This window comes from Bubalus kerabau, chromosome 4 (assembly GCF_029407905.1).
Source record: "Bubalus kerabau isolate K-KA32 ecotype Philippines breed swamp buffalo chromosome 4, PCC_UOA_SB_1v2, whole genome shotgun sequence".
NCBI lineage: Eukaryota > Metazoa > Chordata > Mammalia > Artiodactyla > Bovidae > Bubalus > Bubalus kerabau.
Window position 1 is genome coordinate 52,160,443 of NC_073627.1, and position 12,861 is coordinate 52,173,303.

At 41.0% G+C, this 12,861-nt stretch overlaps 1 protein-coding gene across 2 annotated transcripts in view; it reads left to right on the forward strand.

Annotated features, from left to right (window-relative positions):
• Positions 1-12,861, forward strand: part of PPM1D (protein phosphatase, Mg2+/Mn2+ dependent 1D) — a 62,116-nt gene that overhangs the window by 35,325 nt on the left and 13,930 nt on the right. For both annotated transcript variants that reach the window (XM_055577398.1, XM_055577397.1), the window contains exon 4: positions 11,574-11,764. In XM_055577398.1, the coding sequence (XP_055433373.1) occupies positions 11,574-11,764 (191 nt within the window). The remainder of the gene's footprint in view (positions 1-11,573; positions 11,765-12,861) is intronic.

A 12,861-nucleotide genomic window follows, 5' to 3' on the forward strand; every position in this document is an offset into this window, starting at 1 on the left:
GCTTTGGGAGATTATCTGCTTTCATAGCATTTCATTTAAGAGACAATTAGGGTTTTTTGTTTTGCTTTCTTTTTCGTTGATTGCTAATGAGCATAAGATAATTCTGCAGTGATAAGTGCATGCATACTCAGTTGCTTGGTCATGTACAGTTCTTTGCAACTCCATAGACTGTAGCCTGCCAGGCTTCTCTGTCCATGGGATTTTCCAGGCAGGAAACTGGAGTAGGTTTTCTTCTACGCCATTTCCTTCCCCAAGGTATCTTCCTGACCCAGGGATCGAACTCATGTCTCCTTCATTGGCAGGAGGATTCTTTACCACTGAGCTACCTGGGAAACCCCTAGGTATAGTTTAGCCATAAAAAATTAGTATAGTCTTAGAATGCAGTCATACAGTAGACTGTCCTACTTATCAGTTAAGAAACTGCCTTTCCAGATTAGTCAGTCGATCAAGTCTATGTAGGTGGGATTTTGTGTACAGCTTTGTTCAACTTACAAGTATAAGTTTGGACCTTCCCTGGTGGTCCTGTGATTGAGAATCTGCCTTTCAGTGCAGGGGATGCAGGTTCAATCCCTGGTCAGGGAACTAATCCCTCAAGCTGTAGGACAACTAAGCCTGCGAGTGTGAATAAGACCTGACGCAGCCATAAATATTTTCCCCACTCTTTCCACTGGAATCTGCTGCCACTCTCTTAAACTTAAACAGGATAATTGGGCAGAATACAGCCTGGAATCAAAATACTAAGGACATTTATAGCTGGGTTAGTATTTGTGAAGTTTTGTCGTCTAGAAGAGAAGTTAACCTGATTTTAAAAAGGTGTTGCGAGTTCCCTGGTGGCCTAGCGGTTAGGATTCTGGGCTTTCACTGCCATGGCCTGGGTTCAGTCCCTGGTTGGGGAACTGACATCCCACAAGTGTGGCTCAGCCAAGTGGGGTAGAGGGTGGGGAGCTTCCAAGTACTGAATGTTTCAAAAAACTGAGCATGCAAAAATGAGAGCAACAGGTGAAAATTCTCAAAAAGAAAAAAGGTGTGATGAACTATAAAAGAGAGAACCATATTTTAGCTCAGTAAAACAGAATTACTACGGATGATAAAAAATAATAAACAACATTATTTTGTGAACCGTAGTGAGCCTTTCCTTCACTTGAAGTGCTTGGGTGGTTGACATAGATGTCTACATTGGCTCGGAAGCTGGAGAATATAAAACTGGGTTTCTTACAGTTCTGAGAGTGCATGGTAATGTTAAAATAGTTGATTCTTGGTAAGCTTTCCATTGTATTCAAAACAGCTTTTCCAACTAGCTGTTTTTTCACTGTGCATTGTTTTTCGATTTATCCATGTTTATGTGATTCTAGTTCATGCGTTAACTGCTGTACATTCAGTTCCAATATGAAACTATATTTTTTCCCTCTGTGCCCTGATTGGTGGACATTTAGGTTATATGCACACATTTGCTATTATAAAAAATGCTGCAATAAATACCTCCTTGTGTACATATATGAGATTTATTTAAGGCACATAACTAGAAATGGAATTGCTGGGTTATATTACATTACTCACCAACTTTTAAAATACCATGACACACAAATAATAAGATAATATCTTAGAATAAACAGGGAAGGCTGCTCAAGGCTGTGGGCAACTGACCTAGAGGTTCTAGCCACTCAGGACCTACCCTGCTGACCCACAGTCACACTTAAACCATCCACGGCATATCACTTGGAAAGTGCAGTCCAAGATGTATAAAGATATGTATATCTTTAGCATTATTATGTGATGCCAAATTTCTCCCCCAAGTGATTATACCAAGCTATTAAAATCTCACTGTATTAAGAATCTATTGCTGTCTTAACAGAATATTCCCAAACCTAACAGTTCAAAACATTTATCGTCTCCCATGGTTTTTGTGGCTTAGGAACCTGGGAGTGGCTTAACTAGGTGGTTTTGGCTCAAGGGTCTCTTGAGTGGTTGGAGTCCAAGTGTCAAGTATGACTCTGTTCTGAAAGCTTGAATGGGGTGGGGCATTCACTTCTAGGACAACCTACTCACATGGCTATTGCCAGGAAGCCTCCATTCCTTGCCCAGTGGGCTTCTCTGTAGGGCTGTTGGCTGCGTCTTCATGCCGTGGCAGCCGCCTTCCTGGAGCGAGAGACGACAGGATAGCAGCCACGATGTGCTTTTATGATCTAGTGTCAAAAACAAGTGACATCTCATTACCTCCTCCATATTTTTTTTTTTTTTTTTGGTTAGCTGTGAGTCACTCAGTCTCTCCTGCCCGTAAGTGGAGGGGAATTAAGCTCTACTTCTTAAAATGTATCAGTATGTGCAAATATTCTAAAACCGCACACAGAGTCCCCGCTTCTTCATGATTGTTTATTCATTCACCAAGTATTTATTAAATGCCTGCTATGTTACAGGTACTGCTCTAGGTTTTGAGGATTCTGCAGTGAACGAAACAGGTGAAGATTTCTTGACCCATGGATCTTACTTTATAGTAGGGGGAAACATGATAAACTAAACTAAATAAGTAGAATATATATTGTATGCAGTGAAAAGTGCTGGCATGAAAAATTAAACAGGAAACATTGTGGGAGGCAGGAGTCATAATTTTAAATGGAATGGTCAGAGGAGGTCTGAGAGATGACGCTGGAGTGAAGAGATGAGGGCCTGGGGGTGACTGGGGCATGAGAATTCAGGCAGAAGGAGCCGCAGTGTCCTTTTCATGATTTTTTTTTTTTTTTAAACTGAGGAACTTGAAGAGTTGCCATTAACTGATGTAGCAAAGACCAGAGCGGATTAGTAGAGGGTGGTCAGGAGTTCAGTTTCAGACAAGTTACATTCAAGGTGCTTATCAGGTATTGAAGCGGTGATACCCATTTGGCTTCTGGTTATGAGAATCAGCTAGTGAGAGCTAGGCTAAAGACATCAGTTTGTGGCTGAATCAAGGGATTGAGTGTAGGCAGAAAAGGGGAGGGGAAGAAGCAGGGAAAGGTCCAGGGACTGAGCCCTGAGATACTCTCACTGTTCAGAGGTAGGGGCATGAATGGAGGAATGGGGTCAGACAAGACAGAAAGAGCCACAAGTGAAAAACAAGATAGTTTGGGAGAGTGTCCTAAAAACTAAGAGAATAAAGTATTTCAAGAAGGTGAGTATTTCCTTATATGTCAGTTATACCTCAATTTTTAAAAAAATGTATTTACTGTTGAAAGCTCAGGTAAAGCAAAGACTTGAGAGGTGATGTGAAAGTCATTGGTGACCTTGATAAAGTGGCTTTTGGTTGGATAGTGAGACCACAGTCGTGACTGGAGTTGGTTTAAGAAAGAGCGAGAAGAGGAGATTTTGATATAACAAGTTTTAGACACTCTTCCTAGGAATTTGGGAAGGAGAGCTGGGGCTCTAGCTGGAGTCAAAACCCAGGAGAGGGTTTGCTACTGTTGTTTTAAAAAGGGAAGAAATAATCAGAGTTTATGGGAAAGATCCACTCACCCAGTGCAAAACACCATGTAGGAGATAAAATACAGTTGTTACAGTGATGTCCTATGACAGTTGCATTAACATAATTTTGTAAACAAATGTATGGAAATAAATGGATCGTTTCATATAAAAAGACATGTGGGAGAGATGATACTGTTTCAGTAATGAAAAACATCAGTTCTGCTTTTTCTCTTGGTTTTATTTTTCTATCCCATATTTTCACCTCAAATACCTTTATTGAGATTTAGCTGACCTACAGTACTGTATATTGAGTTTAAGGTGTACAGCATTAAAAAGATAATATCCTTTAGATTTGAATATTTAAGCTAAAAGAAATGCTTTGTTACAATCACTTTACCTGTCTTTATTCTGGCACATGGGGGAAAATATAAAAAATTAAGTTCTAGCTTTTGTTTTTAAAGTTTAACTTGTTGCATGGTAATTCTTATTGGCCCGTAGTAAAATTAAATTATAGTATTTAGTACCATTCTTATGGTTAATAGTCATTTTTCTTCTAGCTTTTTGGGAGAGAAGTTTGCTTATCAAAATTTGTACTGTTGATCAAAATTACTTGAGTGCAGATGTAGCAAAGGTGCCCCCTAGTGTCTCCCTGGTGGAATTGCATGTGCGTCTTACAAACCATTGATTCATTGTACAGATACCTGAGTGCAGACACCCTGATGCTGGGAAAGACTGAGGACAGGAGTAGAAGGGGGCAGCAGAGGATGAGATGGTTGAATAGCGTCACCGACTCAATGGACATGAGTTTGAGAAAACTCTAGAAGATAGTGAAGGACAGGAAAGCCTGGTGTGCTGCAGTCCATGGGGTTGCAAAGAGTCAGACCTGACTTGGCGACTGAACAACAACAGTGTGCCAAACACAGGTCTTTGCCCTCATGGAAGCTTATGGTTTAGAGAAGGGGAGAGGCGTTCGTCAAGTGATCACAAAAAGAAGGAGGAGTATTTTACCTAACTGGAGAGCCACTGAAGTGATGTTTGAACTGAGCTTTGAAGAATTACGAAAAGCTAATAGAGAAAGAAAATGTGTTCTTGGCATAAGAACTGCATATGTGAACAGCTCTGTGATAGGAGGAGGCCTGGCGAATATAAGGGACTCTGAATAGGGTATGTGGAACAGAGATATGAGAATAAGAGGCATTGATCAAGTGAGAAAATACTGCATTTTTCTAGGCTGTGGTTAAGAGTTATGCAAGAGTAAACTATTGTAGAGTTAGGGAAGCAACTAGGTTGTGTGTGTGTGTGTTTTAATTATGGCAAAAGACCTATAACAAAATCTACCATTTTAATCATTTTAAGAATTCAGTTGAAGTATATTAAGTACATTTAAATTGTTGTGCCGCCATTAGCACCATCCGCCTTGCTAAGTCACTTCAGTCGTGTCCTACTCTGTGCGACCCCATAGACAGCAGCCCACCAGGCTCCCCCGTCCCTGGGATTCTCCAGGCAAGAACACTGGAGTGGGTTGCCATTTCCTTCTCCAATGCAGGAAAGTGAAAAGTGAAAGTGAAGTCGCTCAGTCGTGTCCGACTCTTATCGACCCCATGGACTGCAGCCTACCAGGCTCCTCCATCCATGGGATTTTCCAGGCAAGAGTACTGGAGTGGGGTGCCATTGCCTTCTCCAACAATCCGCCTTAAATCTGTGTTTTAAAGAGATGATTTTGGTTGAGTTTTGAGGGTGGATTAGGTGAGACAAAAGTTGCTGGGAGCCTCTTCGTGGGAAGCCACTCAAGGAGTGAGGTGATGCTGAAATTCCCTAGGGATAAGGGCTGCTAGGTGTCCTGCACCCTACTGGCCACAGTGTGCCTCAGGAGCGAGCAGAGAACACACTGAACCCCAGAAGAAAGGCCTTGTTCTCATCTGGTATCATTCCAGTGCCCCTAGTGAGAGCAAAAGGGAAATGGCCATTGAACAGGCAACCAGCAACATCTGCCATGATGTATCCCTCCCTTCAATATGTAGAGGAAGAACATTCTGTGCCCATTTAATGGTGTACAAACCCTAGACCAATGATAAAAATACTTAGCTCAATTCTGATTCCTACTCATTTGATCTCAGGTAAAGCCATGGGAAATAATGGAAACAGTGAGAGACTTTATTTTTGGGGGCTCCCAAATCACTGCAGATGGTGACTGCAGCCATAAAATTAAAACATTCTTGCTCCTTGGAAGAAAAGCTATGACCAACCTGGACAGCATATTAAAAAGCAGAGACATTACTTTGCCAACAAAAGTCTGTCTAGTCAAAGCTATGGTTTTTCCAGTAGTCATGTATGGATGTGAGAGTGGGACTATAAAGAAAGCTGAGCGCCGAAGAATTGATGCTTTTGAACTGTGGAGTTGGAGAAGACTCTTGAAGGACCCTTGTACTGCAAGGAGATCCAACCAGTCCATCCTAAAGGAAATCAGTCCTGAATATTCATTGGAGGGACTGATGCTGAAGCTGAAACTGCAATACTTTGGCCACCTGATGCGAAGAGGTGACTCATTTGAAAAGACCCTGATGCTGGCAAAGATTGAAGGTGGGAGGAGAAGGGGATGACAGAGGATGAGATGGTTGGATGGCATCACCGACTCGATGGACATGAGTTTGAATAAGCTTCAGGAGTTGGTGATGGACAGGGAAGCCTGGTGTGCTGCAGTCCATGGGGTCACGAAGAGTCAGACACGACTGAGCGACTGAACCGAACTGAAAGCCATGTAGAAGACTTCTCTGGTGGCTCAGTGTAAAGAGTCCACCTGAAGTGCAGGAGGACTCTTTATTCACCTGAAGTGCAGGAGGACTCTATTCACCTGAAGTGCAGGAGGACTCTATCCACCTGAAGTGCAGGAGGACTCTTTATCTCTATGGACTCCCTAAGTCCATACTGATACAAAAAGATTATAAAGAAGTAGAAGAATGGAAAGCTTTTCTTTAGACAAGATAACTAGGTAGGGGCTTGCCTGGTGGTCCTGTGGTTAAGAATCCACCTACCAGTGCAGGGGACACAGGTTCGATCCCTGGTCCAGGAAGATTCAACATGTTGCGGAGCACCTAAGCCTGTGTGCCACGACTCCTGAGCCCAGGCTCTAGAGGCTCTGCTCTGCAACAAGAGAAGCCACCGCAATGAGAAGCCCGAGCACTGCAGCTAGAGGCTACACCCACTCGCCGCAGCTAGAGAAAGCCTGTGTGCAGTAACGACCCAGTGCAGCCAAAGATACATAAATAGGGAAAGACAACTAATAGATGTTAGTGTTCTGTCTTCAGTTTACAACTATTACAATAACATGTGATTTGTGCAAGAATCATTAATGGATGCTAAAAGCTGGCATATTTTGGTAAGGAACAGGATATTTTACACAGTCTCCAACCATCACCCTTCAGATTACTTGGGGATACCTTTACAGCGCTGGTGGACAGCAGTTTAACTGAATAATCAAACTCGGCATTGCCAGTGGCACAGACTGACACTGTACCTCCTAACGTGATTAGCTGAGAAAGTGGTATTCCGGCCAAAACCAAATTTAACCTGAACACAAGCCTTTATATCTTGCAGAACACAAAGACGCAAACAGAAAGCAAAACCCTAAATCTAGGGTCATTCTGCAAAACAGCTGGCCTGGAGACTTTTGACAATGGTCTGTCAGTGTCATGAAGGACAGAAATCACGAAACCTAGAGAGTTGTTCTGGGTTAAAAACAACTAAAAATATGCCAACTAAATGTAAGGAATGATCCTTGAGTGGATCCTGGACATTAAAAAAGGGGTTGTTGGACTTTCCTCGTGGTCCCGTGGTTCAGAATCTGCCTGCCAATGCATGGGACCCAGGCTCGATCCCTGGTCTGGGAAGATCCCACATGCCGGGGAGTGACTAAGCCTGTGTACCACAACTGCTGAGCTCACATGCTGCAGCCACTGAGGCCCGAGAGCTCTAGAGCCCATGCTCTGCAACAAGAGAAGCCACTGCAGTGAGAAGGCCCTGCTTGCTGCAACTAGAGAAAGCAGCGACAGAGACCCAACGCAGCCATAAATGTTTCTTAAAAAAAAAAAAAAAAAGAATTGTTGCGAAATTCCCTGGTGATCCAGTGGTTAGGACTCAGCACTTTTACTGAGGGGGCCCGGGTTTGGTCCTTGGTCAGGACACACAGTGTGGCCAAAGACACTGCAAGACACGCAGTGTAGCCAAAAAAGAGAGACATTATTGAGATAATTGGAAAAATTTGAAGATAGGTTTTATATTACACAATTCTGGATCAGCATGACATTTTCTGACTATGGTTCTATAGAAGAAATACCCTTATGCTCAGATTAAAGAAGAAATACACCATATTGTCAGGTTGGGAAATATAATATTGTTAAGATGGCATTTCTATCCGAATTGATCTATGGGTTCAGTGTTCAGTTCAGTTCAGTCGCTCAGTCGTGTCCTACTCTTTGCGGTCCCATGAACCGCAGCACACCAGGCCTCCCTGTCCATCACCAACTCCCGGAGTCCAACCAAACTCATGTCCATTGAGTCGGTCATGCCATCTAACCATCTCATCCTCTGTCGTCCCCTTTTTCCTCCTGCCCTCCATCCAGTATCAGGGTCTTTTCAAATGAGTCAGCTCTTCGCATCAGGTGGCCAAAGTATTGGAGTTTCAGCTTCAGCATCAGTCCTTCCAATGAATATTCAGGACTGATTTCCTTTAGGATGGACTGGTCCAAGGGATTCTCAGGAGTCTTCTCCCAACACCATAGTTCACAAGCGTTCAATTCTTCGGTGCTCAGCTTTCTTCACAGTCCAACTCTCACATCCATACATGACCACTGGAAAAACCATAGCCTTGACTAGATGTTGTTTGTTGGCAAAGTAATGTCTCTGCTTTTTAATATGCTGTCTTGGTTGGTTCCTTCCAAGGAATAAGCGTCTTTTAATTTCATGGCTGCAGTCACCATCTGCAGTGATTTTGGAGCCCAGAAAAATAAAGTCAGCCACTGTTTGCACATCTATTTGCCATGAAGTGATAGGACCGGATGCCATGATCTTCGTTTTCTGAACGTTGAGCTTTAAGCCAACTTTTTCACTCTCCTCTTTCACTTTCATCAAGAGACTCTAGTTCTTCTTCACTTTCTGCCATAAGGGTGGTGTCATCTGCGTATCTGAGGTTATTGATATGTAGTCCCATTCAAAACCCAGAGTTTGGGACTTCCCTGGTGATCCAGTGGTTAGGACTTCTTGCTTCCATTCTAGGGGGCACAGGTTTGATCCCTCGTGAGGAAACGGAGATCCCACATGCCAAGTTGTTGTTTAGTCGCTCTTTGGTGATGCCAGGCTCCTCTGTGCCTGGGATTTCCCGGGCAAGAATACTGGAGTAGATTGCCATTTCCTTCTCCAGGGGATCTTCCCGACCCAGGGATCAAACCCGTGCCTCCTGCTTTGGCAGGCGGATTCTTTACCTGCTAAGCCACTAGGGAAGCCCTTTCCTCATGCTGCGTGGTATGGCCAAAAACAAAAAAATTAATTAAAAAAAGAAACAGTTTCAGAAATTTAAGGTAAAAGAAATGTATGTTTCTTCTGGAAATGTATTGAGGTTTAGTGAGAAAGAAAAGAGATGAACAGCATATTGGGGACTATGGGAGTTGCAAGCTTGAGAGAACATATTTGGGAGTTGCAAGCTTGAGAGAATGATTTTGTAGAAGGAGTATACATATATACTTGTATATATATCCATAGACATCTCTAGAAGAATACATGAGGACAACAGTTATTCCCTCAGTGGAGAACCAGAAAGCACATGGGTGGGAACAGAGATTTTTGTATCTTTTGGTTTTTGTGCTATGTGAAATAACTTATTTAAAAATATTTTCCAATTTATAAAGATATTGTTAGTTTATATATGAGAAATTGTGACCCTTCTTCAAGGTTATATAGTTTGCATTAGATTGAAAGTTGGAATTTCTTTTTTTTAACCTAGATTTTAATTTTAGACATATTAGGGATTCTGCTGTATGTAAATTTATGTTCTTACTTGCAATGGCAATATAAATTCCAAATATTGGGGGAAAACTACTTTTGAAGGCTTTTAACATCACGTATGAACCCTGTAATTGCTACTTTAATATTTATTTTAACTGTTTTTCTGTCCATGTTCATTTTTATAGTTTCAACCAGGGATTTTTCTTTTACTGGTATAAATTGATGAATGTGTCTTTGTGTGTTGGCCTGGATTATAACTAGCTTTTAGTGGTCACATGTGTTCTCTTTTGTTACTCTGAAGAATGAATTGCCCCTTTCAAGAGGCTGGTTTAGCAGTGAGTTCCTATTTTATATTAGAGTAATTGCTTTGAGCTATTCTTTCCTTCGGCTCTGAGCATAGTTGAAATGGCCAGTATTTCTGATGGGAATGTATGGTAAAGTTTGAATAAGGAGAGGACAGAGAACTTCCTCTTATTTAGCAAAAGTCAGACCTGCTTAGCAACGGCAAACACAATTTATCCTCTTGTCTGAAAACTTTTTGCTCTTAATTTAAGGTCTTTCCCCAAAGAATATCACAGCAAACAAAAGAGGCAGACATTTGTTTTCTCCATTCTGTCCCCTCCTTCCTGTTTCGGGGAGCAGAAGAGTTTATACTGTCCTATGTAGTTATCTTGTGCATCACAGAAGGATAGGTGGTTTCTATAAATTTCCTTCCTGTTTCTGTTTTATTGATCTGTTGATGACCTGAGTCAACTAAAGGTTTTTTTATGTTGAACATTCTGAGGTCTTCATCCAGTGGATCCGAAAGGCAGAAGTTGTAGGCGTTGTTTTATGTGGAGCTAATCAAGGAGAGGATAACCATGTAAGAGTCTTCCTTTACTGGCTCACTGGAAGGGTGAACTGTTGATCTCCAAAGACTGGTTAAAACTTTTTAGCTTCCAAAGATAGGTTAAAAGCATAAAGATGCTCATTTTTATCTCTGCAGCTTTCTTCCAAGTGACTGGCACTCATCCTTTCCGATTTGATGTAGGGGGTTACATCAAATTTTCTTGACCTAGGGGGTTAACAGATTTTTGGCTAGCCACTAGAACTCCTACTTATAGAGCAAGTTCTCCCCATTTTATCTTTTCTTCACAATTATCTTAGTTAATCTTGGCCATTTGCTCTTCCCTATACATTTTATTTTTTTTTCTACTTTTCAATGTATTTTTAAAATTTGTTACTGAAATATATTTGATTTGCAATGTCATGTTAGTTTCTGCTGTACAGCAAAATGAATCAGTTATACATATATCCACTCTTTCTTAGATTCTTTTCTCATCTAGATCATTACAGAGTAGTGCTTCTTTCTCATACAGATCATTACAGACTGTGGAGTAGAGTTCCCTGTGCCATACAGTAGTTCCTTCCTATACATTTTTGAATCAGTTCGTCAAATTCTACAAGAATCCTTTTGGGATTTTAGTTGGAATTACACTGACATTATAGGTTATTTTTGGAAGACTTAACATCTTCATGATCTTCCTATCTTTGCTTATAATTTATTTCTCTGTGTATTTAGATACTGGAATCTAATTGTATAATTTTGTCCATGATAAATTTGCATACCTTTTGTTAAACTTTTCAGTACCTTGCATTTGGTTCATTGTTGTAAATGGAATTGTTTAAAATTTTATATTTTCTGTTTCTTGCTGTTATATAGAGATACTGCTGACTTTTATTTATTATTTAGCAACCTTGCTAAGTGTTCCTGTTCCAGGATAATTTATCTAAGTTCTTTTTGATTTCCTATGTAGAAATAAAATTATCTGCAAGTAATGATAGTTTTATTTTCTCCTTTCTAATACATATATATGATATATTTTTATTTTCTTACTGTGTTGAGAAGGATCCCTCATATAGAACTGGAAGAAAAGTGGTGATAGAAGACATGCTTTTATCAGGTTAATAAGAGAGTTAACTTTTAAAATTTCTAGTTGGCTAAGAATTTTTCTTTTTTAAAATCATGAATGGATTTCGAATGTTATCAAATGCTATTCTGCATCTTTTGAGATGAACATATAGGTTTTCCTCTTTAATCTGTTGATGGGATACTACTCTCTTGGAAATAATGCTTCTGGCTTTTTCTGCCTCCTGCTCCCCAGGTGATTTGTGGAGCTATGATTTCTTCAGTGGCGAGTTTGTGGTGTCACCTGAACCAGACACAAGCGTCCACACTCTTGACCCCCAGAAGCACAAGTATATTATCTTGGGAAGTGATGGACTTTGGAATATGATCCCACCTCAAGACGCCATCTCCATGTGCCAGGACCAAGAGGAGAAAAAATACCTGATGGTGAGAAGTAACTCAATTCAATATGATCACCTACACATTGTTCTGGTGCTTTCGTCAGGAGTCTTGAATATGAGCTAAGCGTGTTCCCGTGGAGTAGGTCTTTGCATTTGCCCTAGCTGGAGAAGAAGTAAGGTATAGATTTCTGCAGCTCATTAGGGGAATGATGGATCCTTGAACTGTTTCCACTTTTTGGCTATTTTGAATGCCGCTGCTATTAACATTCACAGACAAGTTTCTGGACATGTTCTCGGTTCTCTCATATCGACCTGGGAATGGAATTGCTGGGTCATGTGGTAACTCTGTTACCTATACTGCTGTTACCTATACCTACACTTTATTTACCTATAAACCTTGAAACAACCGTCAATGAGAAAATTCTTTTCTTTCCTTCATGGCTTGCTTGAAAATTGATCTCTTTATTCTGAGCAATGACAAAGGAAGGAGATTTGGGAAAGTGTGATGTTATTGAAAGCAAGGAAAGAGGGTGTTTTTGGAGCAGTAGCCAGCAATGTCAAATTCTACAAAGTAGAGACAGATGGATGAAAACAGGGTATTGGGTTTTACAGTTAGGATCTTGTAGTTTTGGTGATCTTTAAGGATGCAGAGTTTCAGTTGAAGTGATGGGAGCATTAGCTGGCAGGTTGGAGTGATGATGAAAGAAGACTTTGTGAGCCTAGGAAATAGATGTAGTGAGCGTTCAGCAAGACAAGGGAATTGCCATTGTTACCTTGAAAAGACAGGGTCTTGAAAGCAGTTTTATAGTCTTTACAAGAAAGATTGATAGAATAAGAGAAATAAGAGATGAAGGTCCAAAGCACATGGAAATAACTGGAATCAATGGCTCCTTGGAAGAGATGATCTTTTCCTAAGATGAGAGGATCGGTGAAGCTAAATAAGGAGACAACATAAAAGAACTTGTATTAAATTGCCTGCATTTATTCCCTCAGCTAGCATGTTAGGCACTAGGTACACAGGATGCAAAGGTAGATAGAATATGGCCCTTGCTCAGCATTTGCCATGTTATCGCAACTAGGACGTATAGATAGCTATCAGTACCATTTGACTGAGTTGTTTGATGATAAGTGCATGCGTGCATG